An 18,811-nucleotide genomic window follows, 5' to 3' on the forward strand; every position below is an offset into this window, starting at 1 on the left:
GAGCCGATCAGGAAAGTCTGTACAAACACGTTCACATCAACACAAAAATAAATGTACATCAGTTCGCCAACATCACTAAAAAAACCCAGATATGGTTCTTAAAGTCTGAAAGTCGTGTTTGTTGGCGAGTGGCTGAACTGGCCAGTTCAGCACCAACGTGCTGCTTCACGCACTGGAAAATTTACTCCAGGAAGCCGTCCAGGGTCAGGCAGGGGGAAATCTTGGAGGGAGGACGGCTCACTTTTTTCCTTTTAGCTTTCATTAGTGGCCGAATCTCTGACAAAGGAGACTGGAGGGAGGCGTGTGGTTAAGGAATGATGCAATCCATTTAGCACCGAAGGTTTCCGTCTTGAATAATTGATTAAATGAACATTTTGCTGCTGAACTCTCAGACACAGAAATGGTAAATGACGCATTTTGTTTTTTTAGCTCAATGTTTTGATTTGCAAAGTTCCTGTAACTGGTAGCTGACTTTAAACTAAACATGAGACAGAAATCCTGCAAGTCTGCAACAACAACCTGAGTTATAAATGAAAAAATGGTATTTTAAGATACATTTAACTGAATGCCAGGTTCCTTCTGCTTACATGGTTGGTTGACTTTTTTTCTAGAAAAGTTTTAATGACCAAGTTAAATTTATTAAAATATTTCCAATCCTATTTGAAAATACTCCACTTTTCAATTGTTCTACTTTAAGGAGCAAAATTGAAAAACTAGAAACATCTACCTCTGAACATGGATCAGTATGGATTCACAGATATCCAAGAGTAGCGACGATGAAAGCAGAAGGAAAGGATACAGGTTGGATGAACTTAGTTCGTCCTCCTAATCCGTCATAACCACTTCGGACCTGAAACAAAACATTTCTTTCAATAAAGAACTTTAAACAAAAAGCATGTAAAAATCCACAAATGTAAAGGATGTGTAATTACAACTCCAGGCTTCCTCTGAGGGTCCAACATGCTACCAAAAGTCTTCTTCCTAAAGAGGAGGGAGTTCCTCAGAAAAGGATTCATGACTGGATCTTCATCCTGAGCCTGAAGTCCCAAAAATGAACAAATAAGTGAAAATATTCACTAAAAATAGAAATATAACTCACGGACAAGTTATGAGAAGCCTACCTTGCTCGAAAATGAAGATTTTTCACTCTGTTTACACACAGGTGTTCTGGAAAAGATCAACTAAAATGTAAAATATCACAAATACAATAACAGGAATGAAAAACTATTTGCACTTATTGTTTTAAAGTACTCAAAGTCAACAGAAGCTTTGATAAGTAAACATGTCGAAAAGCTCTGAGTTACCACGTCTTCAACACAACATGCAACTCACACAGGTGGGTCAAGACGCATCTTCTTTGACGGGATCTGTGCTGGTCTGGTGGCCACGTCGTCGGGGGTCCTGATGTCATAGGTGATATTAAGATCGATGTCCTCGCTTTCTGCAGGCTGGTGGAGGCGAGGCTGCTTCAGTTCCATCGGAGCGGGGCTGAAAAGGGGCAGAAAAAAGTAAAACGGCAGCTGTTTTCATGGCAGTTGCGTTTACAGCCAGAGCAGCAGGACGGGACACACCTTTCAAAGACAAGCCTGCTGAGGGCTTCATTTGTCCGTGTTGGCGTGCTCAGAGTCTTCTGGAGAAACTCCACCTTCTTCTTTAGACTCTGTGGGCAAGGCATGTTCAGAGATCAGTGCAAGCCCGAGGACGGGCAGAAAAAGCTTGTGGTGTGTTCTGCCTTACAGAGATCTCTTTGTCTGCGTTGGCCAGATCTTGCTGCAGAGACTTCATGTCCTCTTTGGTCTGATTCACCTCCATCGCAGCTATCTGCAACTAAAATGACACAAAAACATTCACACCCTGCCTGGAAAGATCTGTTGTTCATGAACTAATTTCATGGATGTGGCGACTTTGTAAAACCAGGCTACCTTGTTGTTTGAGGAGAGCACTTCCCTTTTCAGCTTCTCACACATGTCATTTGAAGACTTGAGGCTCCCTTTTAGATTATCATACTCTCTGCAAAAAGACAAGGAGCAAAAAATATGTGATGACAAAACTCTGGGAGGAAAAACAAAATAAAGAAAAATATTTAACATCATTGTGCAGGTTTCTACGTGTTTTACTCTGCAACATATCTGAGCACCATTCTAGGCATCTAGCATCTTCACCTCTTTTTGATGAGGCCTATTTTCTGCCTCCTGTATGAATGACATATCCAAAACAAATGCTGTACATCTCCTCAACTACAAGGGTTGCGGGTAGAATCCTGGTCTCTACAGAAAGCTGAGACAGGTGAGATTACTACAGATGTTTCAGAATCAAGAGATGTGTTACTGTGTCAGATTAAATTCACCTGGAACACAGTAGAAAATGTAAATGATCTCCTCCTAAAAGAAAATAACATTATTTTCAGTGGAAACCAGAGAAAAGCAGCCCAGCTCATCTTGGAAGAAGTAAAGTAATATCTGATGAGGAACTGTGCTACAGTAGAAGGTAAAAGTAAACCTGATCAGGTTTCCAGGTGTTTAATAGAGGTGTTACGCAGGTAAATATCTCAGAAGGCCATCGGCCGATGATTATGATGGATGCCTCTATCAATAGTCAAAGTCAGGAGGATCCATGGATTTCCCCACATTCACCTGAGAACCACCATGAGGGTCCAGAAAGAAGTGAAGCCCAAGATAGTCTATAATAGGAAGAGTGAAACCTTCACTATAAACCTCCTTCATCTCCATGGAAACCAGCAGGACCTTCATGGTTCATTTCAAACAAAGGCAGAGTCATAGGAGACACATTAGAGTTTAGAGCTGGAATCAAACTTTTCACCACAAACAGCAACAGTAAGACCTGGTTTCTGATTCTGGCTGCTAGCTCCAGAGTTTCTGTCCCACAGTGATGAGACAGACGTCTTTGTAACCAGCAGAGTCTCTGCTTTCATGTGACTCGTTTGTGTGGAGAAATTAGCAGAAGCTCTAAAGTGGAAGCTGTTCTCGTGGTTTTCTTACATTCCCATATAGCTGCTGGGGTTTGAACTGTTTGGTTTGGATGCCGATGCTTGGTGGAGTATTTTAGCTGAGTTTCTCCCCGACATGTTGCTATGCTACATGTTAGCGTTGCTGCTTCCTGCTAGTCATGTTGCTATGCTACATGTTAGCGTTGCTGCTTCCTGCTAGTCATGTTGCTATGCTACATGTTAGCGTTGCTGCTTCCTGCTAGTCATGTTGCTATGCTACATGTTAGCTCTGCTGCTTCCTGCTAGTCATGTTGCTATGCTACATGTTAGCGTTGCTGCTTCCTGCTAGTCATGTTGCTATGCTACATGTTAGCGTTGCTGCTTCCTGCTAGTCATGTTGCTATGCTACATGTTAGCTCTGCTGCTTCCTGCTAGTCATGTTGCTATGCTACATGTTAGCGTTGCTGCTTCCTGCTAGTCATGTTGCTATGCTACATGTTAGCTCTGCTGCTTCCTGCTAGTCATGTTGCTATGCTACATGTTAGCACTGCTGCTTCCTGCTAGTCATGTTGCTATGCTACATGTTAGCTCTGCTGCTTCCTGCTAGTCATGTTGCTATGCTACATGTTAGCACTGCTGCTTCCTGCTAGTCATGTTGCTATGCTACATGTTAGCTCTGCTGCTTCCTGCTAGTCATGTTGCTATGCTACATGTTAGCACTGCTGCTTCCTGCTAGTCATGTTGCTATGCTACATGTTAGCTCTGCTGCTTCCTGCTAGTCATGTTGCTATGCTACATGTTAGCTCTGCTGCTTCCTGCTAGTCATGTTGCTATGCTACATGTTAGCTCTGCTGCTTCCTGCTAGTCATGTTGCTATGCTACATGTTAGCTCTGCTGCTTCCTGCTAGTCATGTTGCTATGCTACATGTTAGCTCTGCTGCTTCCTGCTAGTCATGTTGCTATGCTACATGTTAACACTGCTGCTTCCTGCTAGTCATGTTGCTATGCTACATGTTAGCGTTGCTGCTTCCTGCTAGTCATGTTGCTATGCTACATGTTAGCTCTGCTGCTTCCTGCTAGTCATGTTGCTATGCTACATGTTAGCTCTGCTGCTTCCTGCTAGTCATGTTGCTATGCTACATGTTAGCACTGCTGCTTCCTGCTAGTCATGTTGCTATGCTACATGTTAGCACTGCTGCTTCCTGCTAGTCATGTTGCTATGCTACATGTTAGCTCTGCTGCTTCCTGCTAGTCATGTTGCTATGCTACATGTTAGCACTGCTGCTTCCTGCTAATCATGTTGCTATGCTACATGTTAGCACTGCTGCTTCCTGCTAGTCATGTTGCTATGCTACATGTTAGCTCTGCTGCTTCCTGCTAGTCATGTTGCTATGCTAAATGTTAGCATTGCCGCTTCCTGGTCGCTGCAAACATCTTCTGGAGTGGACTGCATGGATCTTAGACCAGGGGTGTCCAGCTCCAGGCCACAATCCTGCAGGTTTTCGATGTGTCCCTGCTCTAAAAACCACCTGACTCAAATGAATGAGTCATTGTGCAAAACCTAATAGGCTGTTGGATCCATTTAATTTGAGTCAGGTGTGTTGAAGCAGGAAACATTGAAAACCTGCAGGACAGTGGCCCTCGAGGACCGACTTTGGACTACTTTGTGCTAGCACACTTTGGACAGGGTCTATACAAACCACTCCCAGAGCTCTGACTGCACCGTTCACAGCAGTCTTACAGTCATTTCAAGTCTCTGTGCTAGACCCTGTACAGGAGGCTCTCATTAAGAAGATGTTAAGCAGCTGTGTCAATTTTGGCAGCATGTTCAGGAAGGTATGTTGAGAGCAGCCATGAGGTTTTGACCACCTGCCTAATATTGACTTAAATCCCCTTTTTGCTGCAAAACAGACCAGACCCATCAAAACATGGACTCCATTAAACATACGCTGAGTTATCTGTCACCAAATTTTCAGCAAAGTCCCCATAGCAACTCAACGTCCTTTAAATTGTGAGGTGGGGCCTTCCTGGATCGGACATCTCACAGATGTTTGACAGAAATGAGATCTGGAAAGTCTGAAGCCAAGACAATACCTCAAGCAAGCCGTTGTGCACCTTAAAATATTCTTGAAACGTTTTTAAGTGTGGCAGGTGTGTTATCCTGCTGAAAGAGTTCACTGCCACCAAGGATTACAGCTTCCATTCTGGTGCCATAGAAGACGAATGCAGAAAAAATTTAACAAAAATCAGAGATCAAAATCATTAACAGTAACTGATCGTTAGGCCAAGTCCAACACCTGATATCACTGCTAGTTGTTGCAACACGTTAAGGTTTTGGGTCTCATAGAAGGGGCCATACAATGAACCACAGCAACTGGGCTACCGTCATTTCACCACTTAAGCAAATAAAAATGCAAAGACCCTGTAACCAGTGATGGCTATCAGCTGATACTGCTCCCAGTATCAGCCAAACTCCTGACAGCAGCAGTCTTATCACAAGCCGTCTCTGCGCTACAAACATCAGGCAAAGCTGAGCTGCACGTCACATATCCATTTCACCATGCATATAAAGTTGCAAAATTCCAGGAATGTTCAAAGTTGGAAACTTTTCATGGGAATTAAAGGGAAATTTACTAAATTTAAGGTTTATTCATTTAACAGAGAACTTAAATATAGTTGAGGAAAATATATTGTTGCATAATCTTGGCTAAAAAACCTGATTTATAGCAAGCACACTTGAATATCTATGCTATTGAGGCAAAGTTCTGGGCAGTTTGGCAAAGTACCGAACCAAGCATGGCCTTTGGGAAGGGGATGGAATCTGTCAGTCATGCCAGCACATATCTGCATCCACCTGGTGGAAGGGACTTTGTGGATCTGAGGCCCTTGCAGCTGTAGCCTCCATCATCCTCCAAATCCCACCATCATCAGCTGCCTCTGAGTGCAACCGGTCACTGTTCGGTAACACACACACACAAAGGTTCGCAACAGGCTCACAAACGTGAGAGTGGAAAAACTGGTGGCCATTCGGATGAGTAATACTTTACTCAACATTCATGTTTTTGTTGTTCAATAACAGAATCGATTGTTCAGTACAAGAATGAAAGTTTTGAAGTTCTACTCTGCAGTAAATCTGTTGAAGTGCCACGTTTTTAATTGTTTTATTTTGCATGGATGTCTACTTATGACAAAATAAAATCTTGATATTTATGTTTAGATATGATAGTTTGTTGAAATTGCCCCCAAATTCAAGTTAATTCCCATGAAATCTCAATAACTCCCATAATTCCAGTGAAAAGTTTCCAAATTCAAATATTTCCATAATTCCCAAACTTAACTTCCCATGGAAAGTTCCTGGAAATTTTCCTCCCCTTTGCAACCCTACATGCATATGATACTAGTGAATCTAAAACCGTGAAAGCAGATAAGAACGGATGTGATCTAACATGACCAGTGAGCTCTTACTTTTTTAGAGAGATGCAGTAGATGGAGAGCTGCTCGACCGCTGCGTGGCTGACTCCCATATCCGTGATCATGGACTCCACCTCGGTTCGCTGGCCCTGTAACAACACGTCCAGGCTGGGAGACAAACAGGAGCATAAATCATAGCACAGTATGTCAATGACGTTTTATTAGCATAAAAAACAGATCTACTGAAAAGTGTAAATTTAGCCTCCAGTACAGGCCTCCTCATTTGCCGGCCGATACCTTTCAAAAGTTTTCATTTTGGTCTTCAGTCTCCGAACCTCCTCTTTTGCAGCCTGAATTTCATTCTGTTGTGTCTCGAAATATGTCATCTGTTTCTGTGAGAAGTCAGATAATTTTGTCAGTGTAATAAAAGCTACAATTGGAGTCTGTAGAGATTACAGGTTAAAACAACAATGAGGAGAAAGCTTACCCTGTAAGCAGAACATAACATCTCCTTATCCAGCACTTCTTTTCGCGCACTATCCAGCTCTCTCCTCTGCTTGTCCACAGTGTCCTTCAAACTATCCATCGTCTTCTGTTTGTCCCGCCAGTCTCGCTCTACAAGTTGATAGGACAGATGATCAACTGGCACAGTCGATTCATTATCTTCACATCAACAAAACCATGTGATTTAGTTTATTACCTTTGGTGCTCATAAGTACTTTCATTCGATTGAGCTCATTCTGAGGGAAAGAAGAAGAAGAAGAAGAAGAAGAAGAAAAAAACAAAAAACAAATACCAAATCTGATGCTTTATATATGATTACTAAAATGGCATGTCTCTCAAACTCTGGTTTGGTTGTGCGGGTTTGGTACCTGCAAGCTCTCTGGGTCGACTGCAGCTGGCTTTTCTCCCTCAACATCAAAGAAGAGCTTGTTGATAATGTGCCTGGTGCTGACCTACACACAAGAGGAAAGGTCACTCAGCTTTAATACTTCCTGTTTAAAAAGGTGACTCAGTCTCGGTGGGTTGTTGTTTGGAAGGTGAAAGTCAGACTACCTGTTTCCTACACTGTGGGCAGGTTTTTGTGGGGGCTGTCTGGAACCACTGAAGAAGACTGAATTACGAGGGGGAGCAAGAAGAAAGACAGAAAAAACAATCATACAGGAAACGGTGTTATAAACACTAGATAAATTATTGTTTAAGATATTATTTACTATGTTAAGTTACCATTCGTAGTGAAAAGTGTGTCCGCAGTGAATGGCAGCAACATCTCTGGCGTGATCAAAGAAATCCGAGCAAATTGTGCAAAACGCTCGGATAGGCATCTTTCTGTCACAAGGCTAACCCTGTTATTAAATGGGGGAAAGTAAAAACGTAGCTTTAAATGTCTGTTCTCGTATCAACATTACATGTTTCCAACACTACATGCTGTAATTTGTTTCATAACAATGAATAGCTAAAACAGCTACTCTCCTAGCAGAAACGATCTTAAGCTAGCTGTTAGCAAAATCATCAATGTCCATACTTACTAAACGAGGACGTTAAGTCAGTGCCCGTCCTTTGTAATATCATTAAGCATCCCTAATCTCATCTGCAACGTTTTATTATAACCTCGTTAATGTGAAGCAGTTAGCGAGAGATTGACTTGCTAATACAAACACGATGCTATGTGTTGTTTCCGCGCTGGACGTTCAAATGCAAGTCCCGCCCCTACATGGTGCGTTCAAGGCCACTGTTCATCCTACATCCCACTTTAATGGGACCCCCTTCTTTTTCTTTCATTAACTCGTGTGGAATTTTAATTAATTTGGTTAAACTATCAGAGTAAAAACGAATAAACTATTCCCTCGGGGAAGTTATTCGAGGGAGATGTTTGGCAGTGGTCAAATCTCAATGTCATAATTGATACCATTCTTTAGTTCTTTTTAGTTTTCTTCTTTCATCTATGTTCTACTCCATAAACGTCTAAAATATATTTACATTGTGTTTAACAAAAAGTACATTAATATTTATCAAGTCTAAAAATGTTTACTATCTAGAAACTGAGACGTGCCGTCTCTATGATCATTACATTAAATGCGCATACTAATTTGATGAATGAATTTGAGGAAGTTCAGTGAATGCACCAGGAATATTCAAAGATATTACAGTTTCTAAATACCATGATAAAACTTTAATATTGAGTTACCAGACTGTGGACTTACTACATTTTTCTAAAAGATTTTTTTTAAAATACTTTTTTTTAATCATTTTCTTCTGGGGAAAAACTTCATATCCCACTATCCCCCTACTTCCGCCATCTAGCAAGGCAAGTCAGAAGAAGAAGAAGAAGAAGAAGAAGCAGCAGCAGAAGAAGAAGAAGAACATCTGTTTGGTTAAGCTAGCTGCAGCAGCTGTCACAAACGAGTTGTGGAGTACGCTTATCAAATGCAGACAAATGTGGAAATGAAAGGTAACAGTTTTGGAAACAGTTTAGCTTGTCACGAGAGTTTTTCGACTAAGAGAAGCCAATGCAGCCAGATGTAGCTAGCTTTAGATGTAGTTAATTATTTGCTCAAGTTAGAAATCAAAGTAGCCTTTGAAGTTCAGCTTTAGCTAATCGTACGCTTCTCTGAGATTGACGGGTGGCAAACAAGAAAAAGAGCATTTGCTTGAATAAAAGATAAGTGAATACTCTCACAAGACCAATTTTTCTTCTTATCTAGTTTAGTTTTACATAAGACATTTTTTTATTACTTTAGCTCTGATATCCCTTTAGAAATAAGAAGTCTTAACATCAGACCATAACATTCTTACCAACGTAGCAGTTTAATTAAATTTGTACACCATTAACAGCTTATCAGCTGTTCTAGCCTCAGTCACGAGCACCCGACCTTTGGTCCAGCCTATCAACCGTGTTTATCCTTCCAGGTGTGTGTCAGTGCCATAAGTAGCCATGATGGATGGAGAAGCCCACAGGGCGACTGTGTCCGGGGAAAATGGGACACTTGCTCCTGCAGATCGCCTCCGCTCAGAGAGAGCTGACAGCCCGACACCAGGTCTGGTGGAGGGAACTGAACCAGGTGAGCCTGCGTTTTAGCACCAAGTCCACGCTAAACCAGCTGAGTTTGTGCGGCATTTTGATGAGGATTACTGAGCACTGCATGGCTGAGAAACAGCATAATATAGTATGTACACTGAGTGTATGTTTTTAAAAAATAGCTGAACATTTTCCATTTTTACAGAATGTGCAGAGGCCTTGGTTAGGGCTTTTATTGCAGGCAAAATGTATGATTTATTATCATTTCTTTTGACCATTTGTTGAATCTTATTATTATTTGTTATTTAGAAATCATAATGACAACAGAAATGACCCAGATTAAAAGTTCACATATCCTGGACGTTTTGACCTGATATGGTACAAATAAGCTGGTACACATGAATTTAAAGCTGACCATCCTCACCTGTTTTTGCTTGCATAAGTTTGTCGGCTCCTGACAGACTCCTGCATGTTTCATCCAATGCTGAGCTGACGTTGCTGGATACTGAGCCATGGGGAAGGCAAAACATCTATAAAATGATCTGTGGGAAAGGTTGGGTAAACTTTATAAAACAGGAAAAGGATATAAAAGATATTCAAGGAATTGAGAACGCCACTCAGCACGGTTCAGACTCTAATTAAGAAATGAAAAATTTGGGAAAACAAGCCAGAAAAATCGTTCAGGGTGCAGTGAAACCCCACAAATAACTATAGCACTCTGAAAAACAGTACTGTGGTTGTTTGAAGATGCATGATAAGGAGGCACTCAAATAATGGACTGTGTGGTCGAGTCATCAGAATAAAGACATTGCTATGTCAGTGCCACAAAGCAGCCGGCTTACAATATGCCAAACAGCAGAGGGACGAGCCTCAAACCTTCTGTCACAAAGTTACCTGGACTGATGCGTCTGGAGAGGAGTCAACAAGGCTGGTGATGAAAAGTTCCCTGTTCCTTCTGTAAAGCACAGAGGTGGGTCACTGATGTTTGGGGGATGTGTGAGCTACAAAGACACGGAACTTGGTCAAAACTGATGAATGCAGCATGTTATCAGAAATCATAAGAGGAAAATTTGCTGTCATCAGCCCGGAAGCTGCACATGAGGCGAACTTGGATGTTCTAATGTGACAATGATGCAAAACACAAGGTTGACCTGTTGTTAGCTAAAGCAGAAAAACAGGAAGGTTTTGGAGAGGCCCTCTCTGTCTTCTGGCTATAAGACGCTTTAGGAACGTCTCAAATGTGCTGCTCATGCAAGACAGCCCAATAATTTACAGGAACTGGGGGCTTTTGGCAGAGAAGACTGGACAGGTTTACAATGTGAAGAAAAAAACCTCATCCTCAACTACCAGAAAACACTTCAAGCTGTTTTTAATGTTAAAGGAGGCCATGTGTGTATTATGAACAAGGGTATGTAAACTTTTGATCCTGGTCATTTGGTTAGTGTCATTTGGATGACAGCAAACAAGACTGCTGTCATCCGATATTGTTTGATTAAAATGGCTTCACCCAATCACTAACCATAGTTAAAAGAAAGGAAAGGCTTTTGTACCATCGTTCATATTCTCTGAAAAATACCCCCCCCCCCCCCCCCCCCCCCCCAAAAAAAAAGAGAAATTCTGCCAGGATGGAGCATGAACTGTATCTCACAGCAGGAGATTTTAGGCATGAGATGTGTTCTCACAGCTGAAAATACTCTGGGTTGATTCCTGGGTAGACACACTAGAAGCAAGGCATGATTGAGGTATGCTGGGGAAAGCAGTATTACTTTTGACAGATATCTTGTCTGCAGTAGCCACAAGTGAGTGGAAAGCAACACAGTTAGATACACGCGTGTATGCATGCATATTGTATGTGTATGTAGATGTATATGCATGTATACATGTTTATGTATGTGTATGTATATATACTTGTTAATTAGTCCTTTTAGTTATATTTTATTTTTATTTATACTATTTGTAGATTTGTTCTATTTGTTTGTAATATATATTTTAAACATTTTCACACCATTCTTTTATTTTCTTGATAGTATAACTGTGCTGGGTGTACCTTCAATTTCCCTGAGGGAATCTCCCAAAGGGATTAATAAAATGGTCTGAAATCTGATGCAGACAAGCATTAAAGAGTATGAAAGTTCAGTTGTAAAGCGCACACACGATTTCTCACCAAAAATTCTCAGGAGGATCCATTCCTGTATTCCCTCATGGCCTCACGTGGCCGTTTTCCAGTTAATAACTGGTTGCATCTTGAGTTAAAGTCTGCAGAAAGTCCAGATTAAATGCTGGAAGCGTTAACATCGTCGCATGTTGGGCCTCGGGAACATGTTGGGAAAATTCCAGGCAGTACAAGTGCTGTATGAGAGTTTATTTTATTTACTAGCTAATCCTAACATTGTGTGATGCCAGGCAGCATTTGCTCTCATTTGCTCTCATGCCAGGTGAGGAGGGCCCAACAGAGACTTGACTCTCTTTGCTTCACTCTGGGGTTCTCCAGCTGCGCAGAATGAACCAGAAGGATTAACTTCCTTCACTCAAAGATATTTATTCAGAGCAACCTGAGAAATAAAGTATCTCTGTAGACCACACACACCCTTTGTCCTCTGCTCCATGCTTTGGGAGAAGATACAGACGGCGAAAAAACACCTTCAGTCCCTGAGTTGTCACATCCATCACTCCTTACAACCACTGGCTGTAGTTTACCAGTAACTGACTGGAGTCTCTGCCCTGGACTGACAACACCTAATGAAATCACATGCTTATTGTATGAATATATACTAAATGACTGCACCATGTGTACATTTTATATATGTAATTTAATTTATTTATTTTACCTGTTATTTAACTGTTTGCGGCATTGTTAAACTGCCCTTTAACATTTCTTTAGGCACTAACAATTTTTTGTTGTATTCGTATCCACCTCTGACACAAGACATTGTGTACTGTGGTTTGGATTTGCCCTTCCAAACTGAAGACTCTCCAAATTTCTCTGCATTGTTGTGGGGCTGCAAATGAAACTGACTTGCCACATTTTTCCCAAAATGACTGCAGGTGCTGGTCAGAAAAGTGCTATGTTTGTTCATGCACAGTCCTTTGAAGATCTGACTGCGGAGGCTGCAGGAGAGACTCAGGCTGACTTGGAGAAATCAGGAGGAGATAACGAAGAGGAGTATAAGGTGCTTGTTGGGGAGAAAACCACAGAGAAGCAGCAAAGCAATGAGTTTTCATCAGAGAGTAGGACTAAAGAGGAAGACATATGTAGCGAGGCGTGGCGCAGCCATAGAAAACATGTGTTTGTGTTGAGCGAGGCTGGAAAGCCCATCTATACCCGGTATGGCACTGAGGAGGCTCTGTCTAGCACCATGGGGGTGATGATGGCCCTGGTATCTTTTGTGGAGGCTGAGAAGAACATTATCCGCTCCATCCATGCAGGTCAGCATCTACGTTATTATGTTTATGTTTGTGATTATTTAATATGTTAATTAGTAAAACCTCTGATAACCTGTCTGCTTCAGATGGCTGTAAAGTGGTTTTTCTCACCAAGAGTCCTCTGGTCCTTGTGGGCGTGTCTCGGACCTGTCAATCAGACAAAGAGCTCCTGAGGGAGCTGCAGTACATCTACTACCAGATTGTCAGTCTGCTCACCCTCACCCAGCTCAACCACATCTTTAAGCACAAGCAGAACTACGACCTGCGCCGCTTGCTAGCTGGTTCCGAGTACCTCACAGACAACCTGCTGCACCGCCTGGAGCGAGACCCCGGCCTGCTGCTCAGTGCCGTCACCTGCCTGCCTCTGGCCAGCTCGGCCCGCGACGTCGTCTCGTCCAGCCTGCAGGCCGCCAAAGCCAAAAACCTGGTGTTCTCCATCCTGCTGGCCGGTGACCGCCTGGTCACTCTGGTCAGGAAAAAGGACCAGTTCCTGCACCACATAGACTTGCACCTGGTCTTCAACCTCGTTGGCTCGTCCTCGTCCTTCCGAGAGGGTGAGGGCTGGACGCCGATCTGTCTGCCAAAGTTCAACACTGCTGGATTTTTCCACGCTCACATTTCTTACCTGGAGCCTGCATCCGAGCTCTGCCTCATCCTGGTCTCAACCGACAGAGAGGACTTTTTTAACATGTCTGACTGCAAGCAGCGTTTCATGGAGAGGTTGAGTAAGCGCAGTGCCTACCAGGCCCTGAAGGAGGCGCCTAAATGTCCCAACTACTCAGTGGCACAGGTTGGCATCCCAGAGCTCAGGCACTTCCTCTACAAATCAAAGAGCTCGGGGTTGTACACCAGGTGAGCGAATGGTTTTAAACTCAAGCAATTTAAGCGGGTCAAGTCACATTTCTTTTTATGAGTTTAAATCCTTGTTTGCAAAATTCCTCCCTTTAGTCCAGAGTTTCCATCGGTGTACCAGTCTGATGAGGAACAGGAGCGACTGATGGGACTGTACCAGGACCTTCACAGCTGTTTACACCATCCAACTAGACCTCTCCGCTCATTCTACCGCTGCAGTGAAACTGAAAACCTGCTGGCTTGGGTAAGCTGTTTCTAGTTAAATGAGAAGATCTGGTTCTTAAAAACTTCATGACACAAAATGTGACGTGCTGCGTAGATACGGTTACTCAGCTAAACATGAAAAAACAGAGATTTTTGACCTTAGTGTTTTCCAGGTCTGGTTTAAAATTAGAAGAAAAAAAATTGCAGAATCTCTCAGATTTAAAAGGGGATTCAAAAGTGTTTTTCAGTGCCAGCGTAACCATAACGGTAGAGTGTGTGGGCCACATGGAAAAGGGCAGGATGCGACTGGATGCATGCATCTGCGTCTGCATGATGCAGTCTGCAAAACGGCTTTAATTGGAGTGTCTTATAGCTTAGCAGCACATGTTGGACCAGACTGGATGGAAATATGTCTGACTTGCTTTACACATTGCATCCCAAATAACCAAATATAACTTAAACCTGTTTGAACATTTGCAAAATATTCATACCTTGAACCTTTACATTTTGTCACATTAAAACCACAAACACAAATATATTTAGTTAAAATTTATGTGAAAGACCAACACAAAGTGGCACACAGTTTTGAAGTACAAAGAAAATTCTACATAGTTTTAAACTTTTTTACAAATAAAAGACGTCTACCTGTGTGTAATGAGTCCAGACCTAAACTTAATAAAAACATTGTGGCAAAATCTGAAAGCTGCTGTTTACAGACGCCCTCCATCTAACCTGACTGAGCTTGAGCTGTTTTGCAAAGAGGAATGGGAAAAAATTTCAATCTCCAGATGTGCAAAGCTGGTCAAACCCAAAAGCAAAGGCTGGTTCCACAAAGTCTGGACTCAGGGAGGCTGAATACTGCACACCGCACTTTTTTTTATTTGTAAAACAATTTTAATTATGTAGAATTTTCTTTGTACTTCACAATTGTATGCCACTTTGTGTTGGTTCCTCACATAAAATTTCAATAAAATTTTTATGCTTGTGGCTGTAAAGTGACAAAATATGGAAAAGTTCAAGGGGTGTGAACACGTAAAATGATTCTAAAAGCTGTATTCATAGTTGTTTCCTGGTGAGCAATCCTGCACAGATCCTGGACAAACAGAGTCAAAATAATTAACTTCTTTTTAAGAAGTTTTTTTTTTTTTAGACCAAAATAAAAGGGAAATTATAATATTTCTTTGTCAATGTTTTCATAGAAAATATCAATTATAAGTCGGGTAGGAATAGTAGTTTGTTTTCAGAATATATACTTGTAATTGTTCTTTCAGAAAATGCTCGTAAACACTAACATCTAGCTGTTGGTTACTAGTTTTCAGTGAACGTTTCTCAACATTATACAAAACTTCAAATTTGCAGTTAATGCCGAAATAATAAATGTGAATCAAGTCTGTAAATGCATCCAGACACCAAAAATGTTTCATTCACTTGTAAGCTTAGATTTCTGAAGGTACTCTTACGAACAGTGTGAGAAACACTGACATCTAGTGGTAAAGATGGAAATAGCAGCAACTTCAAATACCTAGCACAGTTGTGACGGTGGCCATCAGTGGCCAAAATTCTTCCAGACAAAAAGATGTTTTCATGTGAGTGGACCCAGTGACCTCTGGTGAGTGTTGACTGCACTACAGGTAACTACTTCAGCATTGTGTACATGTGTACTGTCCTCTTCTATTGTACTTTTAAAGGCTCATTTACATTCTCTTTTTGTACATAAATGGGTAAGTCTGTTCCAGAGGTTGGTTGTTGTATGGCAGTACATCCACCAGGGGGCAGTGCAGAGTTCACTTCCTAGTTCCGACCTCAGTTTGAGACAACAGGAAACATCGACAGTGGAGGAGATCATGATGATGCACATTCTCAGACACAAAGAGGCAGCGCAGTAGATGGTGGTCTGTGCAGCCATTAAATACTTCACAGCTTCTTCTTATTTGTTCGTTTCCTTGCTGGCTGAGCATCAGGCATACAGCACATCACTGCTCCCATGGTTTTTGGCGGTACTGCTCCATTTGGTACGTCAGGCTATGCATCCGTAAGTAACGGATGCAGAAGACTGGATGAAAGGCTCTGTATTCGTCTTTAGCTTAGGAGTGTGTCTTAGACCTGGTCTGTCTTGCATGTTTTAGTTCTTTCCAGCTCCAGCACACCTGATGCAGATTAATATAAGTCCTTGTCAAGTTCTTTGCAAGCCTGCTAATGAGCCATTCATTTCAGTCGGGTGTGTTAAAGTATGGAAACCTCTAAAGCATGCAGGGCAGTGATTCGTGTGGTCCGTGATTGAGAAACACTGTCCCAAACGGTGCTCTAGCACCATTTTGGTACTCTTAAGACAGATGAAAGGCTCCATAAACATAGAACATAAATGGAGCTTAAGGCGTTGCTTGTCCCAAACGATGCTGTAGCACCTGCAGTTTTAAATCTCAGGATTCTCACTTTAAATTCAGAGCTGTTTGTACATTCAGAGACACCGTAATAAAAATGGTGCCGCACATCTGACAGCTGCCATGTATGTGGACTCACAGCAAGTAAAGATACGTGGCTCATTCTGAGAGAATAAAAGCACAAGTTTTTCTAGTGACGTGATTACATACCAAAAGAAACACAGTTTTTAATGATAGATTACATTTTTCTGTCAGTGGGCTTTGATTTTGTTGCTTGAAGCTCCTTTAAATACAGGATTAAACTGTATTCTCCTGAAATACTTTACAGTCTTTTAAAAACACTCGGTGTGTTCCCAGGTTGTGACTGCTGGCCAAACAACTCGCCCGTGTTGCAGCATAAAAAGCATTAATGTTAGATGAGTGATGCTGGGAAGAGGACACTGCATCACTGAGACTTCTGCCGTTTACAGGTGCAGCTGTGTTTGGAGAACTGAGCATCATGTGTTTATCGGTCAGACCTGATCCAGTCTATGTGCTGAAAGTGGGCGAACCTGCTTCACGTGGTCCGTTCACGTGGTCCGTTCACGCCTCCTTCCTGCTCTGCTTTCACAGGTGACAAGCGGCTTCGAGCTCTACCTCTGCTTCAGCCCGCTGGCGACCAAGGCCTCGGCTGTCTCTGCTGTCAACAAACTGCTGAAGTGGATCAGGAAGGAGGAAGATCGCCTTTTCATCCTGAGTCCTCTCACATACTGAGCCGTCGCTGCTGACTGCTTGGATCACAGCAACCATCTCAGACTAGACCAGTGATTGTCAGAGCTATGCATTTCTTCATTCTGGGATCTGATTTAACAAGCTGTGTAGTGAAGGTGAACTAATGCAGTATTTTAGCTGGATAGATTTTTATCATTTTAATTTAAATAGTTAAAGATGGAAGCAGCACCATCAATGTCACAAAAAGCAGTTTTACTGTGACAGCTGTCATGTCTCTTACTGTTATAAACCAGCTGTGCGGTATTTTAACACGATGCTCTCCGTTCTTAGAAATGTAAAATAAAATCAGATTTGAGAAACTGGAATTAATTCTGCTGTAAAATATGCTGGCAAAACATGTTCACCACATTCCTGTTGTGTTTTTATGATTCCAAGAAACATTTCCACTTTACCTCTTTATGAAAAGCCACTCCGTGAAGGCAACTGGAAGCTGTCGTCAGTTGCTCGTGTCAGCGTGTTATTCTAACTGTAAATGAATCCAAATGTAATCCCTGCTCTCTTACGGCTGTTTGTTTTCTTCTTCATTAACCATGGAGTGAAACGTGTAATCATGGAGGTCCACTGTGTTTCATGAGAACTTGTTGCCTCGCCTGCCTCCACTGATCCTGCCTCCTCCAGCAGTTCTAGTGAAAAGCTGTGAGATGACTGACTGCAGCAGCACAGCGGCAGAGTTACTGCAGTGAAATAAAGGAGTAGTGAAGCGACCAGTTTCTGTGTCATCCTTTAGTTGTAACCATGAAGATGTGCACAGGACACACCAGCATCATAAACAGCCAGCGAACTGCAAGCCTGGCAAAATGTATAGGACCAACAGTCCCGGGAGGTTTTATTAAACGTTTTTAATGTAATTAATGTAATTAAATGAAACATATAAACATAACCATTTAACTTCATAGAATAATTGATAAAACAGACATTTTCTGCAGATTTTTCTCAGATCAAGTAAGAGAAAATAAATATTTAACTTTTTATTTATAAAAATCAGGACAGTACACATTACTGAAAGTCAGATTTTAGTCATTGGCTAATTTCCATCTGTTGTCCCCCAGATCGCCCCCAAATTGTAGTCACTTGTTCTTTATTGCATTTATTGAGATTTCCTGAAAATTTCCTCAACATCCGACTATAACTTTGAGTTATGTTGCTGACAGACAGACAACACAGCCGGATACACGAGCGCTGCCTTGGCGGAGGGAATAATGTACATTTCATCCCTATTATTGCACGTTCAGCATTATAAAATGCATCACACCAGTCGATAAATAAAAAATCTAAAGTACAAATTCTGTTGTTGCTGATACAGGTACAGATTACACCTGACTGGACCTAAGAAAGGTTTTCAGGTTTCTCTTAAATCCAGACAGACTGGAACTTTCTCTGGCTGGAGGTGGTAAACTTTTCCATAACAAGCTGTCCCTGACAGTAATTTTCCTAAAGATGTATTTTCTGCTCCCGAGTCGTGTAACTACCAGCAGTTCTTTGTTTAACATGCTGGCTCAGTGCTGGTGGAGATAAATTCTACTTAAACCATTTGATGATGAGACTGAGGTTTCTTATCTGGCATTTTTAGAGCTTTCTAGAGGTTTTTATATTGTTGAACTTGTAAAGGACCAACTTGTTTTTCAGTAGTCTGTGGAAAAGTATCATGGAGGGACCTTCAGTCAAGGATGTTCTAACATGTTTGAAGATATAAATATTACATTTAACAGTTTCTATAACCTTGATATGTTTATTATTAGACCATATTGGATCTAAAATAACTCATATTTAAGATATTTGAACTTGTTCACAATCTGCAGCTTC

General features: G+C 41.7%; 2 protein-coding genes across 2 annotated transcripts; one reads left to right on the top strand and one right to left on the bottom strand.

Annotated features, from left to right (window-relative positions):
- Window positions 1-16: 16 nt before the first annotated feature.
- LOC121637360 (TRAF-interacting protein) lies at window positions 17-8,060 on the bottom strand. Its single transcript, XM_041981475.1, has 16 exons — window positions 7,888-8,060; window positions 7,586-7,704; window positions 7,415-7,472; window positions 7,231-7,314; window positions 7,059-7,098; window positions 6,846-6,973; window positions 6,656-6,750; window positions 6,413-6,526; window positions 1,923-2,010; window positions 1,738-1,827; window positions 1,572-1,660; window positions 1,333-1,488; window positions 1,122-1,167; window positions 933-1,037; window positions 800-850; window positions 17-289 (listed from the first exon to the last, which is right to left on the bottom strand). The coding sequence occupies exons 2-16, from the start codon at window positions 7,681-7,683 to the stop codon at window positions 182-184; spliced, it is 1,350 nt and encodes a 449-aa protein (XP_041837409.1). The 5' UTR covers window positions 7,684-7,704; window positions 7,888-8,060; the 3' UTR covers window positions 17-181.
- Window positions 8,061-8,675: 615 nt separating this feature from the next.
- On the top strand, window positions 8,676-17,712 carry mon1a (MON1 secretory trafficking family member A). Its single transcript, XM_041981287.1, has 6 exons — window positions 8,676-8,810; window positions 9,269-9,420; window positions 12,423-12,803; window positions 12,887-13,652; window positions 13,749-13,896; window positions 16,850-17,712. The coding sequence occupies exons 2-6, from the start codon at window positions 9,294-9,296 to the stop codon at window positions 16,988-16,990; spliced, it is 1,563 nt and encodes a 520-aa protein (XP_041837221.1). The 5' UTR covers window positions 8,676-8,810; window positions 9,269-9,293; the 3' UTR covers window positions 16,991-17,712.
- Window positions 17,713-18,811: the final 1,099 nt, after the last annotated feature.

Source organism: Melanotaenia boesemani, chromosome 3 (assembly GCF_017639745.1).
Source record: "Melanotaenia boesemani isolate fMelBoe1 chromosome 3, fMelBoe1.pri, whole genome shotgun sequence".
In the NCBI taxonomy this organism is placed as follows: domain Eukaryota; kingdom Metazoa; phylum Chordata; class Actinopteri; order Atheriniformes; family Melanotaeniidae; genus Melanotaenia; species Melanotaenia boesemani.

Bases quoted from the DNA above. Each gene is read 5' to 3' on its own strand.
- LOC121637360 (XM_041981475.1), bottom strand. From the start codon at position 7,683: ATGCCTATCCGAGCGTTTTGCACAATTTGCTCGGATTTCTTTGATCAC. The intron at 6,974-7,058 runs GTAATAAACTAA...ATCAACTTGTAG, and splicing joins AGTACTTATGAGCACCAAAG to AGCGAGACTGGCGGGACAAA. The intron at 1,168-1,332 runs GTGAGTTGCATG...GATCTTTTCCAG, and splicing joins ATGCGTCTTGACCCACCTGT to AACACCTGTGTGTAAACAGA.
- mon1a (XM_041981287.1), top strand. From the start codon at position 9,294: ATGATGGATGGAGAAGCCCACAGGGCGACTGTGTCCGGGGAAAATGGG. The intron at 13,653-13,748 runs GTGAGCGAATGG...TCCTCCCTTTAG, and splicing joins AGCTCGGGGTTGTACACCAG to TCCAGAGTTTCCATCGGTGT. The intron at 13,897-16,849 runs GTAAGCTGTTTC...CTGCTTTCACAG, and splicing joins CTGAAAACCTGCTGGCTTGG to GTGACAAGCGGCTTCGAGCT.